The sequence below is a fragment of the Vigna umbellata genome, chromosome 7 (assembly GCF_029865625.1).
Source record: "Vigna umbellata cultivar VRB3 chromosome 7, Vumbellata_1.0, whole genome shotgun sequence".
In the NCBI taxonomy this organism is placed as follows: domain Eukaryota; kingdom Viridiplantae; phylum Streptophyta; class Magnoliopsida; order Fabales; family Fabaceae; genus Vigna; species Vigna umbellata.
In genome coordinates, this window is record NC_142171.1 from 33,956,610 (window position 1) to 33,982,387 (window position 25,778).

Sequence of the window (25,778 nt, forward strand, 5' to 3'; positions counted from 1 at the left end):
TACAGCTAAATAACATATTAACAGCATACTTAAATTGTTAAATTTCAAAAAAGTAGAAAATCAGACATGCAATTAACTTTTTATAGGGATTAAGAATTCCTACATTCAAGAAACTATATTTACTGAAAATGGATTTAAACAAACTTAAAAATAACTTTATCACTTATGTAGTCCTACTGATATGGCCAAATTAATCACATGCTCATCTATCATCCTAGATTTAAGAAGAAAAACTTATATCATCCAGGAATTTTGAAGAACTCCAACCAATCATGTTTATAGACAAATGTCTCATGAGTGAGATAACACATTTGAAATGTGGACTTTAGGATCCTCCACTTCAATGTTATGTTAAATTTCAGGTACAGAGTCAACAACACCAGAGTCAATATTTAGTTACAGCTACAATACTTTGTTAGCAATAAAAATAGCTTGAACTTTTGAAAAGGGAAGGAGATAAGGAAACTAGAATCTCCACGTTTTGAATTTAAAAAATGAAAACTAGTCAAAATAGCTTAAACGTGAATCATGGATGCACGACCAGACCAAACATGCACCAAATAATGTCACAATATCACTTTCTCAATACAATGGAAACTATAATTAAAATTATGCATAACTGAAACTAATGTTACTCTATTTCATTCATATAACACTAACAAACTATATTTCCACTAGTGGAACAAAAATAAGCAATATAAATAAGAAGTTATTTATCAAATGACAATGTAAAAAAAATTTACTTTTGTCAAGTAAAATTTTTAAAGTTAATACATTAGACCAAGCCACTTCATCTACAAAACCACATATCTAGAATTTTTCTTTTCAGCGCATTAATATTTTCTCCATACAAATACAAAACAAATTTTACAGAACATTGCTCTCGATTTTATATACCTGATATGTCGAGAAAGAACTCTAAAACTACAAAAAAAAAAGTTTAGAGAAAGGAATACATGCTTGACATTTTGTTTATTAGGAGTCATACATAGTTTGTGAAAGCTTTTCTTAATTTTTCTTTTAAATACAACCCATTTTCCCATTCTGTTTTCAAAAGTTTGCATAGAGAAAAATGAAAACAATAAGAAACAACAAAAACATTTTTTATGGTTTCCTGTTTTCATTTTATGTATTCAATGCTTCTTTCTTAAGCAAGTCTTTAAATCAGAAAACAAAATAAAAATAAGATCCTTTACGATTAAAAGTGAAAAGAAAAAAAATGAAAATCAAAAAATATTTTATCAAACCAAAGCAACCCCTAAAGCATTTTGCATTTTTTTACCCGAAAAGAAGAGCATGCCATGGATCTTAATCCCATTATCATGGGAGGGAGCAACATGGCAAGGATGTTAGAGATAGCTTTTAGTGATAGCCTCTTCCAGCTCTTCAAAGTCCCATGCATCGTCTGCTGAATATTGCCCTGAAGATAAGAAGAGGACCATATAAACATTTTTACACAATTATTCTTGGAAGTCACCTCAACGGGAAGACCACTTACCAATTGAATCTCTTCGGAGAGCAGTTAAATGGGCACAGCTGCAAAATTACAGCAATAGGTCAACAATAGCAACTCAACTTTGGTGTTGAAGGATATTACAGTATTTTCTCGTCTACCTGACCATACTCATTTTTGCACCAACTGAATACTTCAGACTAAAATTTAAACATCGACTTCATTTGAAATATTTGATACTAAATTAACCATGTTGGATAGAGTCTCTGCTGATAGCAACTAAGGAATAAAATGAAATCTAGCATGAAAGGACTAAATCATCATGGACTATTATACAGGCAAGAAGAAAACTAAATCAACGGATAAATGAGGTAAGAAAATTATAACAAGAGATTGACAATATTTCTACAAGTCATGTTGCTCTCGTAATGACTGAGTCATGTTGTTCTTGTTATGAGAAAGAAATGTAAAGAAAAGGAATAATAAACGAATACCTGTCAAGAGCCTTCCCAAAATCTGCACAAAGTGACCGAATATATGTCCCTTTGGAACATGTTACTCTAAAAATCAAATTTTGTCTGCAAAAATAATATAACACGGATATAGTAGGTTGAAAATAAAACAAATCAGCTAAAACTCTAAAAGCAGATAATTTCCAAAGATACTTTATAAGGAGAATTCTCTCTCTTGGCAAATTTTTTTATTATGATCAAAACAACTGTTTGGTTATAGATTCAAAGGCCACAGAAGCATTTAACTTCCTAACCATAGAGTTTTTTATTTGGAGCTCAAAGAGTAGCAATCTTCCTTAACCAGGTATTCAAAACATTTTTCTAGTCTTTAGGACTTATGTATAACCTGCCACTTTGAGGAGTTTATAGCATTTAAAACCTTTTCCTTTGGCTGGTGGACAAATTCTTGGTACTGTCCCGTGGTCGGTAAACAAAATTATTGAGAGCATAAAAGGTTGAAGATTTAAACTTTGATTGGATTTCAAGAATGATAATGGCAACATTTTTTCAGGTTTCTTGTTAACTTCCTAATGGCAAAAAATTTTCTGGGTGATCACTGACATGCATTTATTTTGTTGTCCAGCAGTATTCATTTCAACTGTTATAAATGGCTCTGCTAAATCTTGATTCAGAAAGGGCAGGGAGTTTAGAATGGAGGCTACCAAACGGCTACCTGTCACTTAAGCTGCGCTCTGTGTCAAACTGGAAAATTGAAATTCGTCTAGGTGAAAGTTCAATGCTTTCTCCTCTCCTTGCTTTCTCATACATCTTTTCACCTCCAACCTATGAAGAGGTAGTGACAACATGTAAGGAACTGAGCAAGTTTCCTTAATAACTAAAATAAAATACCACAACAGCAACAAGAAGAGACGTCTTTCTTTTCCAATTGGTGAAGACATTTATATGAATTAAACAATGATATCATGTTTTCTCACAAACCTTTAGAAAAGATAAAATTTCCCAGCGCTAAACTGCTCCGAATGAACCATGACGCAGATAATATTGATGCATTACAAACTGAACTGAGTTTAAAACTATTACAAATAGATGAAGTTGCAAATTTTTACACCAAAATTATTTAAATTAAGTAGACTCAATTAACAATTACACATCAGAGACAAATTTAACACCTCAAATATTCTAATGACGTATAAGGCAAAAAAATACTTCAACACCATGCCCAAAGCACAATTCAAGAATGGCAAAAGTTCTTACTTTAATAGCTGAGAACATAGGAGGAACTTGCCAGATCTCCCCACAAAACGACAAAGCATTCCTCTTTATATCCTCATCTTTGATATGCTCCCATGGCTCACGTTGAATGACCTACAAATTAAGTTGGATTATCAGTTAAGATATTGCAAATGGTTTAAAGTTAAACAAAATGTACTGTCATATTAAATACAAGTTTTAATTCTCCATCATCGGGACTAATGAGTCACATCAAATGACATGCGTTCAACACTCCACGCTTGAACATTGTTCAAGTTTCAAACAGCAAATACAATATTCAGACATGCTTCGTTCAAAGTGAGATTTTAAACATAAATATAGACATACATCGATCAAATAGTTATTATTTTGCATAACAAACTGCTTAATGGTTGCCGAATTTGAATCCATGCTAACAGGTATCTCAATTTTAACAATGCACATACGGGCTTTCAGCACAAGTTGAGGGCAGGCTAGTAGTTGTGTTCTTTGTAAAAGATTCAAGGTTTCCATGCTAAGCAGCACTTTAAAAATAGAAGTCATTATTTATTTATCTCTCTCCTGATGGATCAACCTACTAAATTGAGACGTTCTTTGGGGTTGGATGATTTGCTGAAGTTTCAAGATCGACTGATTCTTATTGCAGCCAAAGCAATATAGACAAAATGTTCTAAACTTCAATTCACAAAAAGGTTATTCACTTTTTGCTGAAAAGGTTATTATACATGAATTTATGTTGTTCCATTGATGGCAAAAGTACACTTTTTTTCTGGTTCATAATGATGAGAAAACTAAATTAAACTCACTGGTGAGTCAGCATCCCATGTTGAAGTAGCCTCCCCCAAGCGGAAAACCCCACTATAACCCTTAATCATTCCTTGATATCTGAAACAGAGAAGTTCAAGTGTCCAGAAAAGTTACTCAGATAAAACATTTCAACCAAAATAAAAATTATAAGATAGTGAAACAGGCAACACTACTAAGTACTTAAACAGGAAACTTTAAAATTTTCAATCACCTGTCTACCAGTTTCGTTGCTTTGCCAACACACACAATCAATAAACCAGTAGCCATTGGGTCAAGGGTCCCAGCATGACCTACCTGTAAATCAGATATATTAGTCATCACAGAGAAGCAAACTAAAGTAAAGACATGCGGCGGAAAGAACCTTTTTCACTTTGACAAGGCGACGCAGCTTTCCACAAACCGTGAATGAAGTCCAACCTGCAAAAGAGTTACATGGCAGTTCAATTTTCATTGCCAGGCAAAAATATATCTATTCTTTAATAAATTTCAAAGTTACAAAGTTTTTTATAAATGGAAATTTGAGAAAAAACAAAACTGCATATATATATATATATATATATATATATATATATATATATATATATATATATATATAAACAGAAACTTAAATAAAACTAACCCTGCAAGATCCATAAATATGACACCACAAAAATAATGAATCTTAGACTACATGATTCATTAGCACTACTGCACTATGTTTTCATTCGTGAGCATCAACCATACTCCCCCCGCCCTGAATAATTATTATATGGTCTGATTGAACCACGTATCCATAGTCCTCACCAATCTCTAAATGACATAGGTCCACACTTATTACATGTTATGTCTTCGACAGATTAGATTTGTAATGACTATGGTAGTTTTAGATATATAATAATTTCTTCTTCACTGAGTCCAAAACCATGTAATAGTTTCTCCTCTGCCCAGAATAAAACTTGCATGCATTTTACAACAAGCATTTCATAGCGCACAATTAACTCCAGTTTCATAGTGAAGCAAAGAAATGAATGAATATAATGTGTAATGTTAAGTTGACCTTTCGGTTTGTTGACCAAAACCACAGTGCCATGCGGACTATCCCACACGGGAGGAAGACCAGTCCTCCTTGACGAAAGAAAAGGCTCTCCAACTTGAACATCCTTGTTACTACCAGGAACCTTCTTCAAATCCTTGAAGAACTCCTCAACCTTCTTCTCCTTCAGTTCTCTACTTCCACTCTCACCCTCGCCCTTCTCTTTTCCCTCAAAAAACACCAACTTTTCATCCACCCCAACATCTTTCTTCCTACCCTCACCCCGTCCATCTGCTTTAACATCAACATTTGCACTATTGATATTTGACTGTCCCGCTTGGAGAAAGGCCTTGTCAAGCGACTGATCAGGAAAGTACTTCTTCTCCAACTGATAAACCATCTTGTAATGCTTGTCCTTCTCCCAGGGATACGTAAACGCGTCGTGGAAGTACAACTCTTCCTCCCTCTTGTGCAGCGTGGGGAATTCCACCACCTCGGGCTTCAACTCCACGAACCCTTCGTCACGGCGCCCAGCGCCCTCTTGGTCGGAATCGGAGCCGTACATCCTTTTCCTCCGCTTGTTATAGTACTTCCTCTGGGCCTTGTCGAGTTGGGGGCGAGTCTCGGAAGCTGGGTCGTCCGGTTCGGGTGAGTCAATTGGTCGAACAGTTGGTGGGCGAGGGTAAGATGGACGGTTGATAATGAGTTCATATTGGAGAGGATATGGAGTGGTAGAGAGGAGTCTTGGGCGTGAAAAAGCAAAGGAAGAAGAAGAAGATGGTGCTGGGAAGAGCCTTTGACAATGGCAGAAGAAGAATCCGAACCTCGTTGAGGACATTGGTAGGGAACGGAAGCAGAGAAGAGAAGAAAGGATAGAGAAAGAGAAGTGGATTAAAGTAAATAATTGTAATGACATTTATATTATATATTTATATATATTAAAGTAATTAATATTTTATTCACTCTTATTTCAAAATGATCTTAATTTTTTTATTTGAAATTGAAACAAATTAATTAAAAAAAATTAATGTGTAAAGTTGATTTTAAAATTTTAAGTATTTTTAAAATCATGTAATTCTGTTAAATGTTATTAATAAAATGGTTTAAATATTCTTTTTGATTTTATAAATTAATTACTTCCAATTAATAACTTTTAAATTTTAATTTACATTCGTTCTTATTCAAATTAAACTAAGTGTGTATAGTTAATTAAATAAACTGTATTACATCTTTAACTATTCATCATTTAAATTTAATTTATACTCATTTTGAATAAAATACAACAAAAGACATTAGTAATTCATAATATAATATAATTGTTTCTAATTTCTTTTAATAACATTAATCGTATCTACTACATGTTTGTTATTCAAATTTTCTCTATCGAGTTAACACTTACTTTGAATTAATTATTTAAAAAATTTAATAATCATTTATATATATATATATATATATATATATATATATATATATATATATATATTTCATAACCATAATATAATCATTCATCATCCATATCTTATTTATTGTGAAAACTTAAAAATTAGTTAAGACATTTTAATATTTTATTATTAAAAGATGTTAAACATAAAAAAACTCTATTATAAAAAAGTTTTCTTTTTATAAAACTCTCTACCTTTCTACGATCTTTTCTCTAGAAATTTTCTACTATCTTTTGAGATTTTTAAACTCATATTTTATCTCTTTTTAGATCAAAGCACACTTTCAATGAATAAGATGTTTAACCAATCAATTTTTCAAATAGAATAAGTACAATTTCTATCTTATTTTAGTTAATATTGATTGCATGAAATTCTTTAATCATGTATGCAATTTTACTAGTTCTCTAAAAATCTTTGTTCTATTATGATTATAAATATGTGCTAAGAACATTAATATAAGTTTTCTTCATGTTTTTGGAACATCATATCAGATAATGAGTCCAAAATTTTAGAATAAATAAAGGAAACTAGTAGTAATTTTATACTTATATATGTTTTTTTTACATGTATATTAACTTTAATTGAGATTATCTGATTTGTTTGATGTTGATATTAAAAAAAAGGTATAAGTATCTATTTAATTAGATAAAAAATAAATAAAATAAGATAAACAAAAGTAAAATAGGAATAAAATAATAACATCAAAACATTTATGTCATAAAATTCTCTCATTTATTTTATTATATTATTATATAATTTCTATAGTTTTGGGAAACCATCTTAGAGAGGTACTTTCTAATGTTCCCACTTAAAACAAACATCATAGTTAGGATAATGTTTACACGGTCCTTTCTTGAATATCGTCCATGCACATTGACTACAATCATCTCTATCTTCATTATAAATATCAAAATAATGACTTCCTCCAACCCATTTAAAACTACAAAAGTACAAAGTAACCTTCCTCAAGAAATTAGGTTTAAAACTAAATTTATAAGCTTCCTCATAATTCAATGTGTATATCCCAAGATCATGATGCTTGTCTTTGCAATGAATTGTCAAGTTCTTTGAAACAAAATTGTATATTAGAATATCTACTTTGTCAGGAGGAAAAGTATAACCTTCTACAACTCCACCCTCACTTCCTTTCAATGGAAAAGGAGAAAGTATTGTTAAAATCAAAGAAAGTATCAATCCAATTTTGGAGATTGAGATCATCTTTTCTCAATAATTTCTTGCAATTTTGAAAAAATGTTTCATTCTTATGTATTATGTAGGAAAATTATTCAATCACAAATTGTATTGAATTTATGACGTTGATTAAAATAGGCATTTATGATAAGTTGTGCAACTATTTAATGCATCAATCAAATTTAATAGAGAATACTTGAATATTTATTATTTATTCATTAAAACATGTCCTTTTGGAGTCATTCCTTTTAACACTTTTCTTTTTTTCAATTTTGTTTTCAGGACGTTATAAAATTCATACTCTCATTAATGCTTTATAAAATAAATATTTATATAAAAAACATTAATTTAATTTGTATAATTATTTATAAATAATAAGATTAAATATTTAAGTCTAATATAAATTCTAGCAATTTGAAATTCTAACTTTACATATATTTCAAAAAAATCTTTCCATTCAAATCAATTTAAAACTTTGCTTGTGTTTTACTCTGTATTCGTGAACATCTCAAGTACATGATCTAATATGTACTCGGCCGAAGACTCTTCGAACAATAACAGTTTATTAATTATTTTAAAATATTAAATTTTCTAATTTTTCAGTTAAAAATATCAATTACTCGATAAAATTTCAACGTTAAATGTATTTTAATATATATATATATATATATATATATATATATATATATATATATATATATATATATATATATATTATAAATACGTAAAACATATTTAATCATCATCTATGACTTCAACTAATCTTGAATTTGTTTTGGGCATGCCTAGGGGTATGCCATCAATACTGATGGGGTGCCATGAAAAAGAGACGCTGCTTCAGATCTCAAGTTGGGGAAGACAAAGATAGTGTGTGCAAAAAGATGGGAAAGGGGAGTGTTGTTGACAGTGCAAGCGACGTTATTAGGCACATCGTGAGGCAACGAATTTGGTCAAAGGTTTTAGGGCTAAGTTGCTTTGCTTTGATAGAGAAGATGGCCATAAATAGAGGGAATAAAAATGCTACACTGTATGGATGGTGAGGAAGGAGGTGCACCACCAACGGTTACAAAGTCACCAACTATTATTGTCGTCGTCGGTGACAATAACTAGGTTTTTAGGTGGAAGAGAAGATGACCTAGGTTTCGTTGAAGAAAAGAGATTTGTTGATACAAGATTGTTTAAAAAAACTAGATTGTCTAGCAACCTATGTTTTCAAGCTTAACAAACAACACTCGACCAAATATTGATCATAAGATATAATGTATAGTGATGACATGTACTAAAGGATAATATTGGATGAAATATATCTAGTATATCGAACAAGATAAACATAAATAATATAATGCTTAAAGTTAACTCTCTTTAAATGAAATACAATAGAAACACAATCTATATAATCGTTGATGCTTAAAAGTTAAATATACAAATATGGAAAGTCATCAAGTGTTTGTCAAAACAAGCTATCTAGGATATCAAAATAACACACTAAATGTTATCAAAGATGCATAATTATCTGATATCTCGAACATATCCAAGGCACAAGGTACATGTGGTGTCAAACGCTATAAAATTTTCAACAAAATATCTAACACTTTAACAAAAGTTATAGCATATGAAAAGAAGCTCTTTTAAACATGTCTAAACGATGTACTTGAGGCTAGACATCATTGTCAACACCCAATTTCGTCCGGATTGACTAAATAATGGGTCTCTTTTTATTTTGCCTTATTTCTATTTTCTTTATTTTTATTTTTTATTTTATATTATTTTATTAGTTTACTTTATTATATTTTATTATTTTATCCTTTTTGTCTTTCTTGGTTATTCTATTTTATTTTACTATTATTAAGTTATTTTACTTCATTTTATCTTCTTATTTTAATTTTATTTTACTATATATATCATTTCGTTTTATATTATTATATTAGTTTATTTGACTGTATTTTTATTTAGTTTTTAAAAAAAAAAAAAGAGAAAAAGAAAAAAAGGGGAAATCGTTCCTCCTGCCCTTTTGCTCTCCACCATCCCTCTGCTCCACACACCCGTAACCACCCCAACCTTCATCATCATTCCCTCATTTTCCTAGCCTCTGCCCACTCCAACCTTTGTCTCACCCACGGCCAGCACCTATCATCTTCATCCCTTTCTTCTTCATTTTCATCTCCAACACCCGAGATCAATCATACCTCCCTGCCATCACTTCACAGGCATCTTTGTTTATCCACTCAAACCTGCAAGAAGAAAATCACAAAACCAGAAATGACTAAACCACTGTGAACCCTTCAATCCTTTTTCAATTTGGCCGGACCATCCTCATCCTACTCTTCGAACCATCCTTGCCTCCATAGCAAGCAACCGTGAGTTTGAACAAACACCTTCCTCATCATCAACTCATCTTTCATTTGTTCAGCACAACAAGAGAACAAGTAATCCCTAAGCTTCGTCACCTTCATTGCTAGCACCAAAATACAAAGCACAGAAACAAAGGGAAGAGACCGGTGAGGAGACCCGTGGAGGGCGACAATGCTTCCAACGGTAGCGCTTGTCGCCAGTGGCGTTTCTGGGCCAGTCATGGGACGCGTCAGTGTGGCATCGGAGGCGACGTTTGCCAATTAGACAGACGCGACGCAGAGAGGGGAAAGCTTGGCGCGGCAACAAGTGGGGTCTGTGGCGGCGATCAGCGCAAGAGTGGCGCCCGGGTTTGTGGCTGGCGGCGGCCGGTCTGGCGGAGGCGGCCAGTGTGCGGATTGCGGAGGTGACGCCCCTAAGCCTCCTTTGGTCCTATGCGGAAGAGGAAAACCCTAAGCGTGCAAGGTCTCTGAATGGGAAAATGAGATGAAGTTGGGGGAACCCCCCTAATGGTTTCTGATTGGGGTCAAGAGGCCGTGGGCCTGGCGTGGGTTGCTTCCTTTTTCTTCCTACTGAGAAGCAATTCCTATTGACACCCCTTCCATTTGGGCTGAAGCCCATTTCGTTTCTACAAAAAAGAAAAGGAGGTTTGGATAGTGGATAAGAAATTTCGAGTTGCATTCCTGGTTTTTATCTCTGAACTCCTATTCTTATTGGGCTTTTCTTGTTTTTATTTTATTTGTTTAATTATTATGTTTTACTGCATGTAACCCCTTTTATGATAACTTCACTCCTACATCTTGTGTTTAATTTTTATTCTTTGGGTTAGTTTATTTACTGCACTCTAAATACCCTAAAAAAGATGAATTATAAAGTAAAAAAAGAAAAGAAGATAAAATTATAAAATTATAAAAAATGATTTTTTAATATATAAGTACTCGTGCGATCGTCCGCATCTGCCTAGTGTTTAATATCGTCCTTTTCTCTTTCTTTTATAAAAAAATATAAAAATATATTTTTAAGGTTTAGGCACATGTGTGATCGCACGCATCGTCCTTGTGCTAAAACCTTTCTTCTCTTTTTCTAAAAACAATAATAATAATAATAAAATATTTTAAAGGTCAAGCACATGTGTGATCGCTCGCATCGTCCTTGTGCTAAGAAACCTTTTTTTCTTTCTTTTATAAAAATACAAAAATACATTTTAAAGGTTAAGCACACGTATGACCGCTCGCGTCGTCCTTGTGCTAGAAACCTTTTCTTCTTTCTTAAATAAAAAATTACAAAAATACGTTTTAAAGGTTGAACACTCGTGTGATCGCCCGCATCGTCCCAGTGTTCAATACATTTCTCTTTTATTTACGTAATATTAAATGAGGATATAGGTGCTCGTGCGATCGTCTGCATCAGCCTAGTACTTAATATCCTTAATATCAAAAATTTTAAATAATGGTATGAGTGCTTGTGCGATCGTCCGCATCAGCCTAACACTCGACACTCTCAAGTCTTCCTAAAGAAGTAGATAATGATATGAGTGCTCGTGTGATCGTTCGCATCGTCCTAGTGCTTAATATCGTTATTTCTCTTTTAAAAAAATAATTACAAATATTTAAATATCATTCTAAAGGTATGAGTACTCGTGTGACCGTCTGCGTCGGCCTAGTACTCATTACCTTCTTTTTCTCGAAAATATCAAAAAATATATAAAATCTTCAAAAATTAAAAATATTTGGCTTTTTCAAACAACAAACAATCTCTCAACCAGAACTACGTGATCCTTGATTCTCCATCAAAAGTGGAGATACGTAGGAGCAAGGTCAGTCCTTGTCAGGTTCACTTCCCCAAAAGTCCAAATTTATCCATAATCAATTTCTCAAACAAAACTCTCAAACAAAATTTTCAAGCAGTTTCCAAAAGAACTACGTAACCCTGATTTCTCATTCTGACTAGGAATACGTAGGAGCAAGGTCAATCCTTGTCGGGCCCAAAAAAACTAAAAAATATATATTTTGTTTATTTAGAATTTTATTTTAGGGATAATTAAACATTTTGAAAACCACATCATACTTGCGTATTTAGTTAAAGGTACTGCCTTAGGACAGGCGTTGTAGGGTGCTAATACCTTCCCTACACGTAACCGACTCCCGAACCTAGAATCTGGTTTTCGCGGACCGTGTCTTATTATTTTATGGTTTTTCCGTAGTTTTCCAAAATAAACTATGGTGGCGACTCCAAAATCTCTTTTTGAAACCCGTTTCTTTTTGGATCGTCGTCCCGTCGCGATTCCGGTTGTGACAATCATTTTGAAACAAAAGGCTTAAAAGATCATATCATAACATACCAAACTATTTGCCTTCGAACAATACATTTATTAAAACATGCTAAGATGTGAGAATATTTTGAACACGCAACATGCTTAACGATCATCAACGTTTAAAACATTTAATGTTGTATGAAAAATTACCTTTTGGCTTGCATGATTTGTTCTTGTTATTTGTACAGGTAATGTCAATACTAAAACTTTATTCAAGAGCGTCACACAAAGGACAAAAAATGTTAAGTGATAAAAAGAAATTCTTAAAATGTTTCCTCAATCTTTGCACTAAAAGGTCGTACAAGCTACATTTGAATGAAAGCACTGTTTTGCTATAACGTAGACCTGAATTTAACTAGCTGCCTAAAAAGCCTATGAAGTCTATCCAGAAGTCAATTATATGTTCAACGATCATTTCTCAAGAGGATTATATAAAGAAGATTCATTGAAGTTGAAGAAGGTGAAAATAGAAGAGAGAGAAAAGGAAAGGGAAAAAGAGAACATATTCAAAAAGTATCATAAGACAATATCTCTACTCTACCTCAAAGCATATATAGTTTGATGTTCTTCAACATAAAAGGAAGAATCCCATACGTTCACAGATTGTATTGTATTGATCCTCTCCGTACAAGTTATTCAAATTTGTATTTGTAATCAAACACAGATTGTGTTTATATTTAAACACTTCTATTGAGCTAGTCAAGATTAACTAGGAAACCAAGAGTGGTTGACAATACTCAATGTATACAAAGAGTGGTTATAATACTTGAAAACTATGAGTGGATAAACTCATTATAATCAAGATTGATTAGGATTGATATTGGGAGTAGTTAAACTCGAACTAGTCAGAAATGATTAGGGGAACCATGAGTGGTTAAAATACTTGATGTATAGTTTCTACTTGATTGTACTCTTAAATAAAATTAGTGAAACTTCTCAAAAGTTTTAAAAAAGACTAAACATATTTCAGAATTGAGTAAACTAATATAAAAACATGTGTTATTACCTTTTTTATTTAAAATATTTTCCTAAAATAATTTATTAAAAATACAATCATCTAATAATTATAGCAAATTCTCTAACTCCTTGTAACATCCCAAAATTCTCAGACTTGAAAATTAGTAAATTATGCATTGTAGCATTACATTTTTTTTGGCTCAGATTTCAACTATAAAACTATAACTTGAGTCCTTCTATCCCTCCCTTCCTTGACACTGAGTGAGACGGCATTCCTTCATCTGCTCCCGTATAACGAATTATACGATCATCGCACAAATCCAAACACAAAAACACAAATAAGTAGGGTGAGTTAACATGCAATAAATCATTTATAAAAACATGCATAATTACTTCAATACAAACATCATATAATAATTAAGTCAGACAGCTTCATACCATCGTACCACAATTCCAATTGGACACTCGTTCCACAGTACTCAATAAACACTACAGTACCCAATAGACACTCATCCGGATGATACGTTGATGAGCGGTCACGAGAGGTTATGCACTTGTAATGACTTCTACTTCTTCTTACAATTACACTTCCAAAATACTTCATACCATTCACAAGGTTAGTCCCCTCACTATGTCCAAAACCGGCACATAGACCAGGACCTCCTCCTCCTCTCACCACATAATTCATCCTTCTCTACTTGAAACTGGATGATTATTAGAGTATCAGGATAATCTCCAACTACGGGACCCTCAACATCAACATATACATAAATACCATAACACTAATGAATCTCTCCACGAGACTCATACCATACTCATATTCCTCAACATCACATTAATCATCAACATCAATCTAATAGCACTATTAGGCCGAACGCTATTAGATCGAATGCCATTAAGTCGAACACTATTCGGACGAACGCTAAGAGATCAAGCACTAGGCCGAACACTGAAACACCGAACGCTATATATATTAGACCAACACTAATAGGTCGAACACTATTTGGATGAACGCTAAGATCGAGCACCTAAATTGAACGCTAAAACACCGAATGTTATATTAGACCGAATGCCATTAGGTCGAACACTATTTGGACGAACGCTAAGATTGGACACATAGGTTGAACGCTAAAACACCGAACGTTATATTAGTCCGAATGCCATTAGGTCGAACACTATTTGGACGAACGCTAAGATCGAGCACCTAGGCTGAACGCTAAAACACCGAACGTTATATTAGACCGAACACTTATAGGTCGAACACTATTTGGACAGACGTTAAGATCGAGCACCTAGGTTGAACGCTAAAACACCAAACGTTATATTAGACCGAATGCCGTTAGGTCGAACACTATTTGTAAGAACGTTAAAATCGAGCACTTAGACTCAATACTAAAACACCAAACGCTATATATGAACAATCACTACCTGAGAACAAGCATCATCAAGACCGAACGCTACCTATGACGTACACCACCTGAGAACAAACATCATCAAGACCGAACGCTATTTATGAACGAGCACTACTTGAGAACAAACATCATCAAGAACCGAACGCTACCTATGAACGATCACTGAGAGTAAACATCATCGAGACCGAACGCCAACGATTGCTACCTTAGAGTACATGATCAAAACCGAACGCTAACGATCACTAATACATGACCAAGACCGAACGCTAACGATCAAAACCTGAGAATACCTGATCAAGATCGAATGCTAACGATCACCACATGGCCAATCGGTAATAGATCAACACTTAACTGAACGGTATTAAACTAAAACTCAACCGTACGGTATCGATTTAGTCCTAACCGAATGGTAATACTAACGACCGAACGTTATTTATTTCGCGTTCTGCAGAATCGCAACCAGACTTCCATAGCACCATTTTTATTCTCTTTTCCCCAGATTTTACAACAGTATAATTCTACAATCACTCATACGGATTCATATCAAAGAAGGATACTCTAGACACAAAATTATTCATCAAACATATTATTCTACAATATATAGAAACAGATCTAGTTCCCCTTACCTCTTGAAGACTTCCTTTGTAGATCTTAAATTAATCTTCACAAGACTTGCAGTACCTTGGCTTCTTTCACTTTCGATACGTGCTGGACTCTGTTCTTCTTTTGATGACCAAAACTTCCTCCTTTGATTTCCTCCGTGCATAATTTTTTAGCCAAGTCTTGCTTTCCTACGTGTTATGCTCCCTGGACGGTGAAAAATGAAAGCAAGGGGTCCTCTATGCTTTTCCCTAAAGGCTAAGGAAAATCAATATCTTAAAGTTGCACTTCCACTTTCTACTTGAACAAAATGAATGCACCATCATTTGAAAAGAAGACAAAAATGACAATTGTGATGCTCTCCATTTGCCAAATACAATAATCAACTTCTTTCTATGGGGCGGCTGGTGCTTCCAAACAATAATTGTGCTTCTTACAAATTCAATAATTGAATGACCCCATCTTCTAAAATATATATATATATATATATATATATATATATATATATATAGAGGATCTTAGAGGATCTTACACCTGCTATAATTCATAAGCAATATTATTTATGTAAAGTTTCTAAGAATTACCAAATTCCAAATCACACACACTTATACAATTCAACTTTTATAAGAGTTGTGAAATAATTCATTATTTTCATTTTTATTTAGTTAAATATATTTTATTTCTAAATTTGGTATAAAATTAAAATTTATACTTATTCAAAACTTTAATACATTTTCTCCAAACTTTAAAATAAATTAATATAATCTTTTTAATTTAATGTCATAAACAAATTAAAAGATAAATTTAACATAATACATATTTAACATGTCAAAAAAAAATTATATAATTAAATTAAAAACAACTATATTCATTTATTTATTAAATTTTAAATTAATATATATCAAAACTTGAGACAAAATCTATTCTAATTTTGTGTCAAAATTCAAATCATATTCTATTTTTGTTTTTCAATGTTTTCCTCTTCTATAGGCACACCTCTCTTTTCCTTCTTCCTCCACTGGTGTCCCTTCTCTATCAAGCCTCTTCTTCTTCCAGCTCACCACCAGAATCTCTTTATTTTTCTCCCCCTCTATTCTCCTTTTACAAAATAAATAATACATTTGAATTATAAATTCGAAATACTAAATCTGTATTAATTCATAAACGATTTTTCTTGATTCCAAATACAAAAACTTCCCTTGGAACATAATCATCATTTACCATTTTTCTAAAACATTAATTATCATAAAAACACTTTACAAGTCATTTAATGGCTTTCTTCCCTTGACCTCCAGCACTTCAATGGATAGATTATTTTAGTCACTTTTACTATTAGCCATCCTATTCATTGTTTTCACCTCATCCTCCCAAAATCTGCAATAAATGATATAATGCTGAGAAAAACCTTTGATAAAATGTCCACCATCTCACGTTTTTCCATTCACAAACTTGAACTTACGAACTTGCTTAAAAAAGCCAAATACAAAGGATCAACACATTAATAAAACAATTGAATTCATAAAATATGACAATTATGTTCCACCTGTACAATTTTCAGAAGCTAAATCAGCAACGTATTTAATTGGCTACAAAATTGATTGATGACACCCTGCTTCTCAACGGCTAGGAATGTTCATCAGGTTCAAATTCAGTTGTTTGATCTTTTTTCACCTCAAATTAAACAAATAAGGAGGCAAAATCAGAGCTCAAAATCAAAGGAAGAATATTGCCTAGATGTGTTTAATCTCACCTCTACAAACAGTCAGGAAGACACGAATACAATAACAAACCATTTACCAAAATACCTTTAGGTTCTCTACGTCCACCCTATCCGGGATACCTCTCTTTTCTTTCGGCTTTTGATTTTAAGCTCTTTTCTTTCCATAATTAGAAATCATCGTTTACTTAAATATACTAATGTACTTCTTACCCCTTTTCTTTGGAGTTTGCTATATCAGCTGATGCCTCTATTCTCTTTTTTTCTGTTTTTTCCTTCCCCTGTGCAAATTCTTTACTTCTTTGATTTAACTTTTTTTCATTAACAAACCTTTTTCTTTTAGCACTAGTTTTTGTTTCTGTAACATCCCAAAAATACAGTAAACACCATATAGTAGAATTAATTACATTTAATGATAAACCAAATCAGTCTTAAATTAAACAAAAGCACAGGTTCTGGCCGAACGGCCTTACAAGAAGCGAGTTACAAATAAAGATGATCAATCTCAGCATACCTGACCGAACGGTTTACAAAACAGAAATACCGAACGGTCAGATTAAACAAAAAGGGAAGGGTCGCTCTAATACAACACTCTAATAACTAAACTAAACAGATAACCGAACGTACTACTGTTCGGCCTTCACTTCAACATCAACGAGATTTTCTTCTTCTAAGATTCCTTCTTCAAGCGTCTCCTCAAGCAACGCCTCTCCATATGCTCACATCCACACGGATGATCATTGCAATTACAAGACGGACGTACAACGACGAGACAACACAATGAAACACAAGGTAAGCTTATTGAATTTAATTCAAGTAACATCATGCATTTCACAGCACATCAAACGTATCAAATACATTCCAACATATAATTCAATAACTCCTTTAAATCAACCAATTCCTTAACTCAATCAATTCCTGATACTAGACTGACTGTCCGGACCGTATGAATTCTGTGTAGCTACGACGTTCGTGCACCCAGGTGGAATAGCTGGAATTCTCAGCTACCACCCGAGGTTAGTCCGTTCCGTCCAAAGTACAGTTATGGACTAAAACCTCCTGCCGTTCCCATGACATACTCCCCTCTACTTGAGGACGAGCACTCACGGAACATCAGGATGAATCGTCAGTTAAGCTTTGTCCACATTCATACTTTACAATTTCTCATAACCATCCAAGAGTCGTTCCTCCCTGGAACGCTCGTTCAAAATCCACAACCATCATTTCATCTCATATACTGTTCATTCTTTATAATTTTTTCACTTTAATATCATTTTCATCTTCCGTTCCAATTACATAAATTGACGAGCGTTCAGCCCTCTTCATAACGAGGACGAACCTTAAAACGAGACCGAGAAATCCTCGTTTTAGAACAGAATAAAACCGACACATATCAGATGACGAACGTCATTACCACTCGAATCAGTTGAATGAACTGACTCTAGAACGATCCGATCAATACTCAGAATAAGTTAAGTACCAAGGCTCTAGGCCGAATCCAAATGGATAAAGATACCTCAAGACGATTTAATGACCATACCGAGAATAATTCAATTATATAAACCGACTGCCAGTCAATGACCGAACGTGGTACACTGAGTTACTGAAATTTGGACGAACGCTATTTCCACCCGTTTGGTAATTAAATACAAGGACGAGCGTTCGGTATAAGACCGAGCGCCACTCATAACGTACGCTTTAGGTCAAGCCCATCGCTGATTTGAACTGATAATAGAAATAGAAATTCATATAATAAGAGATGGAAAAGTTATGTTTCTAAGAATGACTAAGTGTACGAATGTATATTTACAAGTTTCTCAACTTCTCACATAACACTCAGGGCATCTACGTTTGGCCGAACGCTCAAACGTAGCACTTAATACAAGAGGGCGTTCGTCCTCAACTATAAATCTTTCCAAATGAAAGAATTCAATTCAAAGTAGTTTACTAACAGCACCGAACGGTCAAGGACCGTTCAATGACGAACGTTCATTATCATAGGAAATTCATATTCAAAGTTTCATTTACATTAAACTCATTTCTCAGCATAAACTTTCATACTTTCAATTACTCATATCATAGTCCATTTCATTTTTCTCATACATCAACTCATAATCGTAATCATATACCAAAAATCAAATATCACAATTTCATGCTTCATACAGCTCATATAACGTTCATACAATACAACACATACACAAGAATTAAACTGAATAAGCTTCCCTTACCTGGATCAGTGGTGAACGTCCTAAGAGTAGGATTTTGGTTCGTCTAACTACAGCTTTCTACCCTCAACGATTTTCTTAATTCCTCCGACTAAGTCTAACCATAAAAATAAGGAAGAATTTAGATTATAATCTTGCATGCAACCAAAACTTGGTTTTGCATGTAATTCAGAGACGAACGGCTAAGGTCGAGAAACTTACCAGTTTCAAAATCTGGATCTTTTCGGTCCAAATTGAAGCTTACGACGCCGGAAGTACTTCTATGGTTTCTGAATGATGAACGGAAAAGAGAAAGGATGAGTTTCAGTAGAGAGAAGGGAGAGTTTTCTAGAGAGAAGGAGGAGAAATGGAAAGTCAGAGTTTTTGGAATGGAGAAGGTGCATGCAGAAGAGTGACGCGGATTTCAAAAAGTTCAGTTTTGTTTAAAAACGAACGTCCGTTCTCCTGCTGACACCTGCATCCCACGAACTGATTTTCGGATCCTCGTTTATTGACACCTGGCGCCGCTCAAAGGGGTTTCTAAGTGCGCTTTAAATGGTTCTGAGCAGGGTTTTGGGTGTAATAAATGAGATTAGACAGGTGGGTTTGGTTGCTTAATTACGAGGTCTGACAGTTTCCCTCTCAATGCTACCCATCTTCATTTCCTTGACATTCTTCGCACCGAAAACCTACACAATACATCAAAGTAAACAAGTCGATTGGAAAAATGGCCAATTATGCCAGTCAATAACGGGAAGAGAAAGAAGATATTCGGTGTTTTATACCTCTTTCCCTTGCTCTGAGAATTCTTTATTTCTTTTTCTCCTTTTATTTTTCTTCAACAGTCCTTTCTCTGCAAGCATTTTCAGTTTCTGTTTTTTCCGCTCTTTAGCTTTCTCCTCAAAGCCATCATCTATCATTCTCATTTCTGCTACATTCTTAGCACTGAAAACCTACAATACATCACAGAATTAAGAAGTCAAATAGAAATTTAGAACAAAAAAACCAAACCTTTACATAGCTCATAATTGAAAATGCAAAAATTATTTAGACACAGAAAAGGAAACAAATTAAATATATAATTCAATAATTAGAACAAAAAATCGCCTAGCAAAAACATACCTTCTTCATGAGAGAAAGCGCCTCACTTTCTTTGTATTCAATCATTTCAAGTTGTTTCTCAATAAGTGCTTCTATTTCATGAATAAGTTCAACATCATTCTGAAAATGTCAAACAAATAAGGAAACCTTTGCAATAAAAATAAAAATATCAGAATCCTAAAATGATTTCATTTATACGAACATGAGTAACAATTGAAAAAACTAAGACACTTCCTCCGAAAAAACACAGCAAAACCACAGATCAACAAATATTTTCTGAATATGTTTGAGTAATAACTCCTCCCAATAGAATGGAATTATTTATATTCAGAGGCCACACAACCTATGTCATCACACTTAAAAATGGTTATACATCAAGATATCCTAGACACTGCCATCCACAAGACAAGCAGGCAATTATCTAGAGTATGAATATTCAGAGGCCACACAACGTATGTCATCACACTTAAAAATGGTTATACATCAGGATATCCTAGACACTGCCATCCACAAGACAAGCAGGCAATTATCTAGAGTATGAACTCATTTTTCTAAGGTTTGCACAACACCCACAATCAAGTTTAAAAGTACAAACTTACATCGGTATGTCTGGGATACAGATTGTACCGATTTAGATACTAACATAATTCAAAAAGGAAGAACCTAGGGCATTACCCCAGGATCCATGCAGTTTAAAAGTACCTATGGTCCCCCTATAAATCTCAGAAACCAATTCACGTCAACCATAGCAGGTATTATAGTTTAGTTGGTTAGATTCATAATATCCCTTTAAGCTAAATTTAGATGGTAATGGTCATTAAGTGTCAAATTAGTGAAATGACAACTTTAATAACTTTCAGAGATGCAAAAAATTATCAATTTAATTGTTGAATTATATAACTGTCTATGGTAACATTGTTGATTTCAAGCTTGGGCAAATGAGGACGGTTGTGTCATGCCCATTTCCATGGCTCACTCAAAATGAATGACGTGCTAATCCTAGGTTTTACCCAGAATAACAAGTTGTATCTCTCGACTATAGTATTAAATGAGTTTAGTCGCCACATCAACACTCAAGTGTGATGTTGCATAAGCAACAGGCCTCTCAAATTTAACAATTTATTACAAACAAAAATTCTTAGGTATTAGGTACAAATTCAATACTTGCAAACTTCAATTCAAATAACAAACAAATATACAAGCTTTAATATTAAATATAACATGTGCTAACCTGGGTGACAAGGCTCAAAGCCAGTCCACCTCTACCGGCTCTTGCCGTTCGACCAACCCGATGAATATAATCCCGTGGAAACCTGGAGATGAATAGTTGCAATATGCTAATTGAAATGCTTCAAATGTCTATTAAGAAGGTAAAGAAATTGGCACAAGAAAAGGTAACCTTGGAACATCATAGTTGATAACAAGGTCAACTGTAGGAATATCCAATCCACGACTGGCAACATCAGTTGCTAGCAGTACAGAAACCTTCCTGATTTAATTGATGAAGAGCTTCAAGCCTCTGAGTTTGTGATTTGAATGAATAAAGAGCTGCTGCTTCTTGATCAAGAACTTCCAGCATTAAACTTAAACGATGACAATCTCTGAAATTTGGAAACATTTAGGAACATCTAAAAACTATTTACAAGAGAATGACAATAGTAGGGTAGGCTCACTTTTATTATTTTACATATCATTGTGCTACCTAACTTTCAGAAATTCTATCATTTAGGATCCTTATTCAAAGGGATTTTCTTTAGCCAATTACAGCAAGTTAATTGACCCTTTGATTAGGGTTAGCATTTCAGTATGCAATCTAACTTGAAGTATAAAAGGCATAAGTGCGTGAGCATTGTTTTATGACATCACATCAGGATACACTATATAAATTCAAGAACCTATTTACCTCCTTCATTATCTAATATCATATTTCAACAGGAATAAAAGATGAACGTAACTGCTGCCATTTTTTAACTTGGGATATCTGAATACGAATTTAGAAACAAAATAGACTTTCTATAAAGAAAACAAAAATAGCCAACAGAGTCAATGACCTCATTTTCAGAGTCCTGTCAAATTCATGATAGCAGAACATTGTTCATTTACATTGCAAACACCTGAGCACTAAGATTTGGTCACAGTTAAACAGTTCCAAATAAATGAAATAATGAAATGCATGTGAATCAGGTATGCCTCATTATTCAACTAAAGATGTCTATATAAGCTATTGTTGGAGGAAAAAGAGGATGGCAACAAATGCCTAATAATTAATTACCTAGTTGAAATAATAACCGCTTTCAAAATTTAATAACAATCAAATTATATTTTGCACACATAAAGGCCTAAATTTAGCTTAGTAGAACAAAAACAGCTTGGATTGTCAACAAAGCCATGCTAAACATCGGTTGGTGTGGGGAGTTACACACCAAAAGTGAAAGCAAAGCAAGCAATTATTTATATATACAAATTATAGGGGCCATTTTTCATTCCTTGTATGAATACCAGTTATAACATGACAGCTCTCAGGCTTCATTAGCCAAACAAAAATTTCTTCCAACATCAATTTCCATCCTTGACCTCCATGCAGTATTAGTAACTTGAGCATTATGGGATATCTAAGTCCCACATCAAGTACTATGGGATGTTCAAATGGAATACATATGTGCTTGGTTCTATAGTGCCTAAAAGCAAGCCTTTAAGGGTGGGTGGGTTCCTCCAGTGCTTGAGAACTTATCAAATGGTATTCAGAGCAGTAAACCAGAGAATTGTGGCTGTCATTTGTGGCAGAGTTTTAGAGCTTTCTTAATCAGAAATTGAGCACATCACTATCAAACAAAACTTGAAAAAAAAAAATGGAGCAACCACAACATGATGAGGCACAACTAGAGCTGGGTATATGATTGAGGCCATCCATGCTATGAAGCCCAGACACGGAATGACAGACGCAGAGATACGGCTAAATTAAAAAATTATAGGATACACACAGCACATACATACATACATCTTTGATTTCCTCCAAAGATTAGACTTCCAAGAACATTTTGAGTTCTTCCAAAGCTGATTGGACTTCAGTCACGAAGGATACCATATCATGGTGAATCATTTTGAGAGATGCAAGCTTGTTTGCAAATCATAGAAACGTTGGGTATCATTGGCATAAATGTTTTGAGCTTTCTTCTAAAAGGAGTGGCATGTTTTGAAAGCTCTAAGAGACATCAGAAGTCTTGGTTCCACATAATGCTACAATAAGGCATACAGCTGGAAATCCGCTTTTTCATTGTTTAGCTTTTCCAGCTGGCACATGGCTTCCTCCATCTTGCTCAAGGTGGTCATGATGTCTTTGGCCAAAGAACCACAATGCAGCCCATGATAGATAATTTTAGCTTCAAGGAAGTAATGCAGGGGCTTTCAGAGAATGAAATAGCATTTCCATTGGTCATTGTTGACCAAGAAGACAAAAACAATAAGGAAAAACTAAAGCCTTAGGATGACTTCGAACCGTGATGGAACAAAGCTTTGAAGGCCAAAACAGAGACAGCAAGAATTAGGTTCCACAACTGCGTGGTTGGCTGTTGTCAAAGAGGAACTCAAATTCAGTGGTTGCTGACGAAAACTGTAACGGCCGACAATGGTGGCCAGTGGCACACAGCAACAGCAGACAGTGAATGGCGGCAAAAACTATGCCAAAGATGATAGAGACAAACAAAGCAAGATCAACCCGCTCTGATGCGAACTTAAGATTAAAAAAGGGAATACATTTTTAAGGCTTAAGAGACCCCTCTCATAATCTTTTATTTATAATGAAAAAACTGATTCAAGAGTACATGAAAGATTAAGAGACTACACTAGACACCTAGGTACAAACTAGGTACAGAACTAGGTACGGCTGTAGGTACACCTAATAGATTGTCTAACACACCACACCTACTTAGGCTTAATGGTGATACATAGATGAAATTATTTTAACAATATTTAATAAATTACAGAAGAGATAAACAACATATCAACACATAAAAATAGAACCAAATACTAATTCTACCCATTTTTTTCACTATCATTGGTTTACACTTTATAGAAGAAACCGAGTAAGTACGAAAACCTCAAGATATGCATTCAATAAAACTCTGGTTCACCCATCAACTAAAAAACCTATATTGAAAAATTCATAACGTTAAAATAATTGCCTCCATTCTCAGCTGCATGGAATGCATACCAGAGAAAGTAGAAATCCTAAGTTTGTCCAATATCTATTTTCTAAGTAGAGACACCAAAGCCAATTTCAAGTCCAACCAGTTTGCCAAATAAAAGTATATAGTTCCAAATTTTCATTGTCAAACAGCAACAACTTTTTTTTCTTGTAACATCACAAATTTTAATTATTTACTGAATGTCATACCATTACACGAACTATATCACCAGACCACAAACAGATTCAATTAGACAACGGTCCACAACAATAAGCTTCAATTGAGTCCATCATAAACAGTCGACAAAAGAAAAAGAAATGCAATAACAGACAGTCAAATTTCATCATAATAATATTGAATGAGAATGTTTACCCTTTTTACTTCATTGCAGGTTGGGACAGGGAAGCTAAACAAAAAATAACAGCCTAATAATTTATTGAAGAAAAGCATAAAATTCTGATATTGGATATTTAGATATTAATAGTCAAGTCAGGAACCAACTAACGAAAACAAAAGCATCAAACAAATAAATCAGGTGTGATTGTTTGATATAATAGAAGCTGAAAGAGGCCACATTTTCCGATAGCACCACAAAAATATATAGATATGGACGTAGCATAAAAATGAATAACAAACCATAATATAGAAAACAAAATTGGTAACAAAGAATCTAAACATACAATGTAGAAATATACCTGCATGTTGAGATAAACACGATGGCAGACCGAATTCCCATCCTCCATTTTTGACAAGATATGCATCAAATATACATCCTTCACCTTTTTAGGATGAATATCACCTGTTGCTTAAGTGATTCAACGGTTTTAAAACCTTCATATGCTCGTAGACATACATCTTATCTTGGTAACGTTCTTGCAACTTTTGCAGATTACTTGTAGTTGTCGCAGAAAAGAACAGATTTTGTCGATTTTCAGGTAAGCACTGAAAGATCAATTTCAATTCCTCCTGAAAACAAGCATCCAGAATTCGATCTGCTTCATCCAAGACAAGAAACTGCAGCGGCATAAGTCAAATATTAATTCATATAATTATGAATAATACCATAGGTAAAAGAGTATAATTAAAATGCTTATCTAAATCTGCTTTAAATCAGGTCATTCATAAAACGGGAGGAATAATTAGGGTTTATGAACCTAAATCCATTTAATGAGTTCCCAGGTTCATATATTCGAACAATGTGTTGTTTGAAGTTTTGGTTTTAAAATTTTGGATCTTATACAAACGCAGCTGCAAATCGAATTACAAGCTCACTACCTTGGTTCTGGAGAAAACAGGAGAAATATCAGTGTT

At 33.8% G+C, this 25,778-nt stretch overlaps 1 protein-coding gene and 1 pseudogene across 1 annotated transcript; both read right to left on the bottom strand.

Moving 5' to 3' along the window:
• Positions 1-721: 721 nt before the first annotated feature.
• LOC124831836 (uncharacterized) lies at positions 722-5,895 on the bottom strand. The gene is made up of 9 exons (XM_047305926.2): positions 5,021-5,895; positions 4,346-4,401; positions 4,196-4,278; positions 3,984-4,062; positions 3,181-3,291; positions 2,639-2,748; positions 1,948-2,031; positions 1,499-1,536; positions 722-1,420 (listed from the first exon to the last, which is right to left on the bottom strand). Exons 1-9 carry the CDS (start codon positions 5,832-5,834, stop codon positions 1,350-1,352), a joined length of 1,446 nt encoding a protein of 481 aa, XP_047161882.2. The 5' UTR covers positions 5,835-5,895; the 3' UTR covers positions 722-1,349.
• An 11,499-nt stretch (positions 5,896-17,394) lies between these two features.
• On the bottom strand, positions 17,395-25,493 carry LOC148195817 (DEAD-box ATP-dependent RNA helicase 36-like; annotated as a pseudogene).
• Positions 25,494-25,778: the final 285 nt, after the last annotated feature.

Bases quoted from the DNA above. Each gene is read 5' to 3' on its own strand.
- LOC124831836 (XM_047305926.2), bottom strand. From the start codon at position 5,834: ATGTCCTCAACGAGGTTCGGATTCTTCTTCTGCCATTGTCAAAGGCTC. The intron at 4,402-5,020 runs GTCAACTTAACA...ACTCTTTTGCAG, and splicing joins TTTGGTCAACAAACCGAAAG to GTTGGACTTCATTCACGGTT. The intron at 1,537-1,947 runs GTATTCGTTTAT...GTAATTTTGCAG, and splicing joins TTTGGGAAGGCTCTTGACAG to CTGTGCCCATTTAACTGCTC.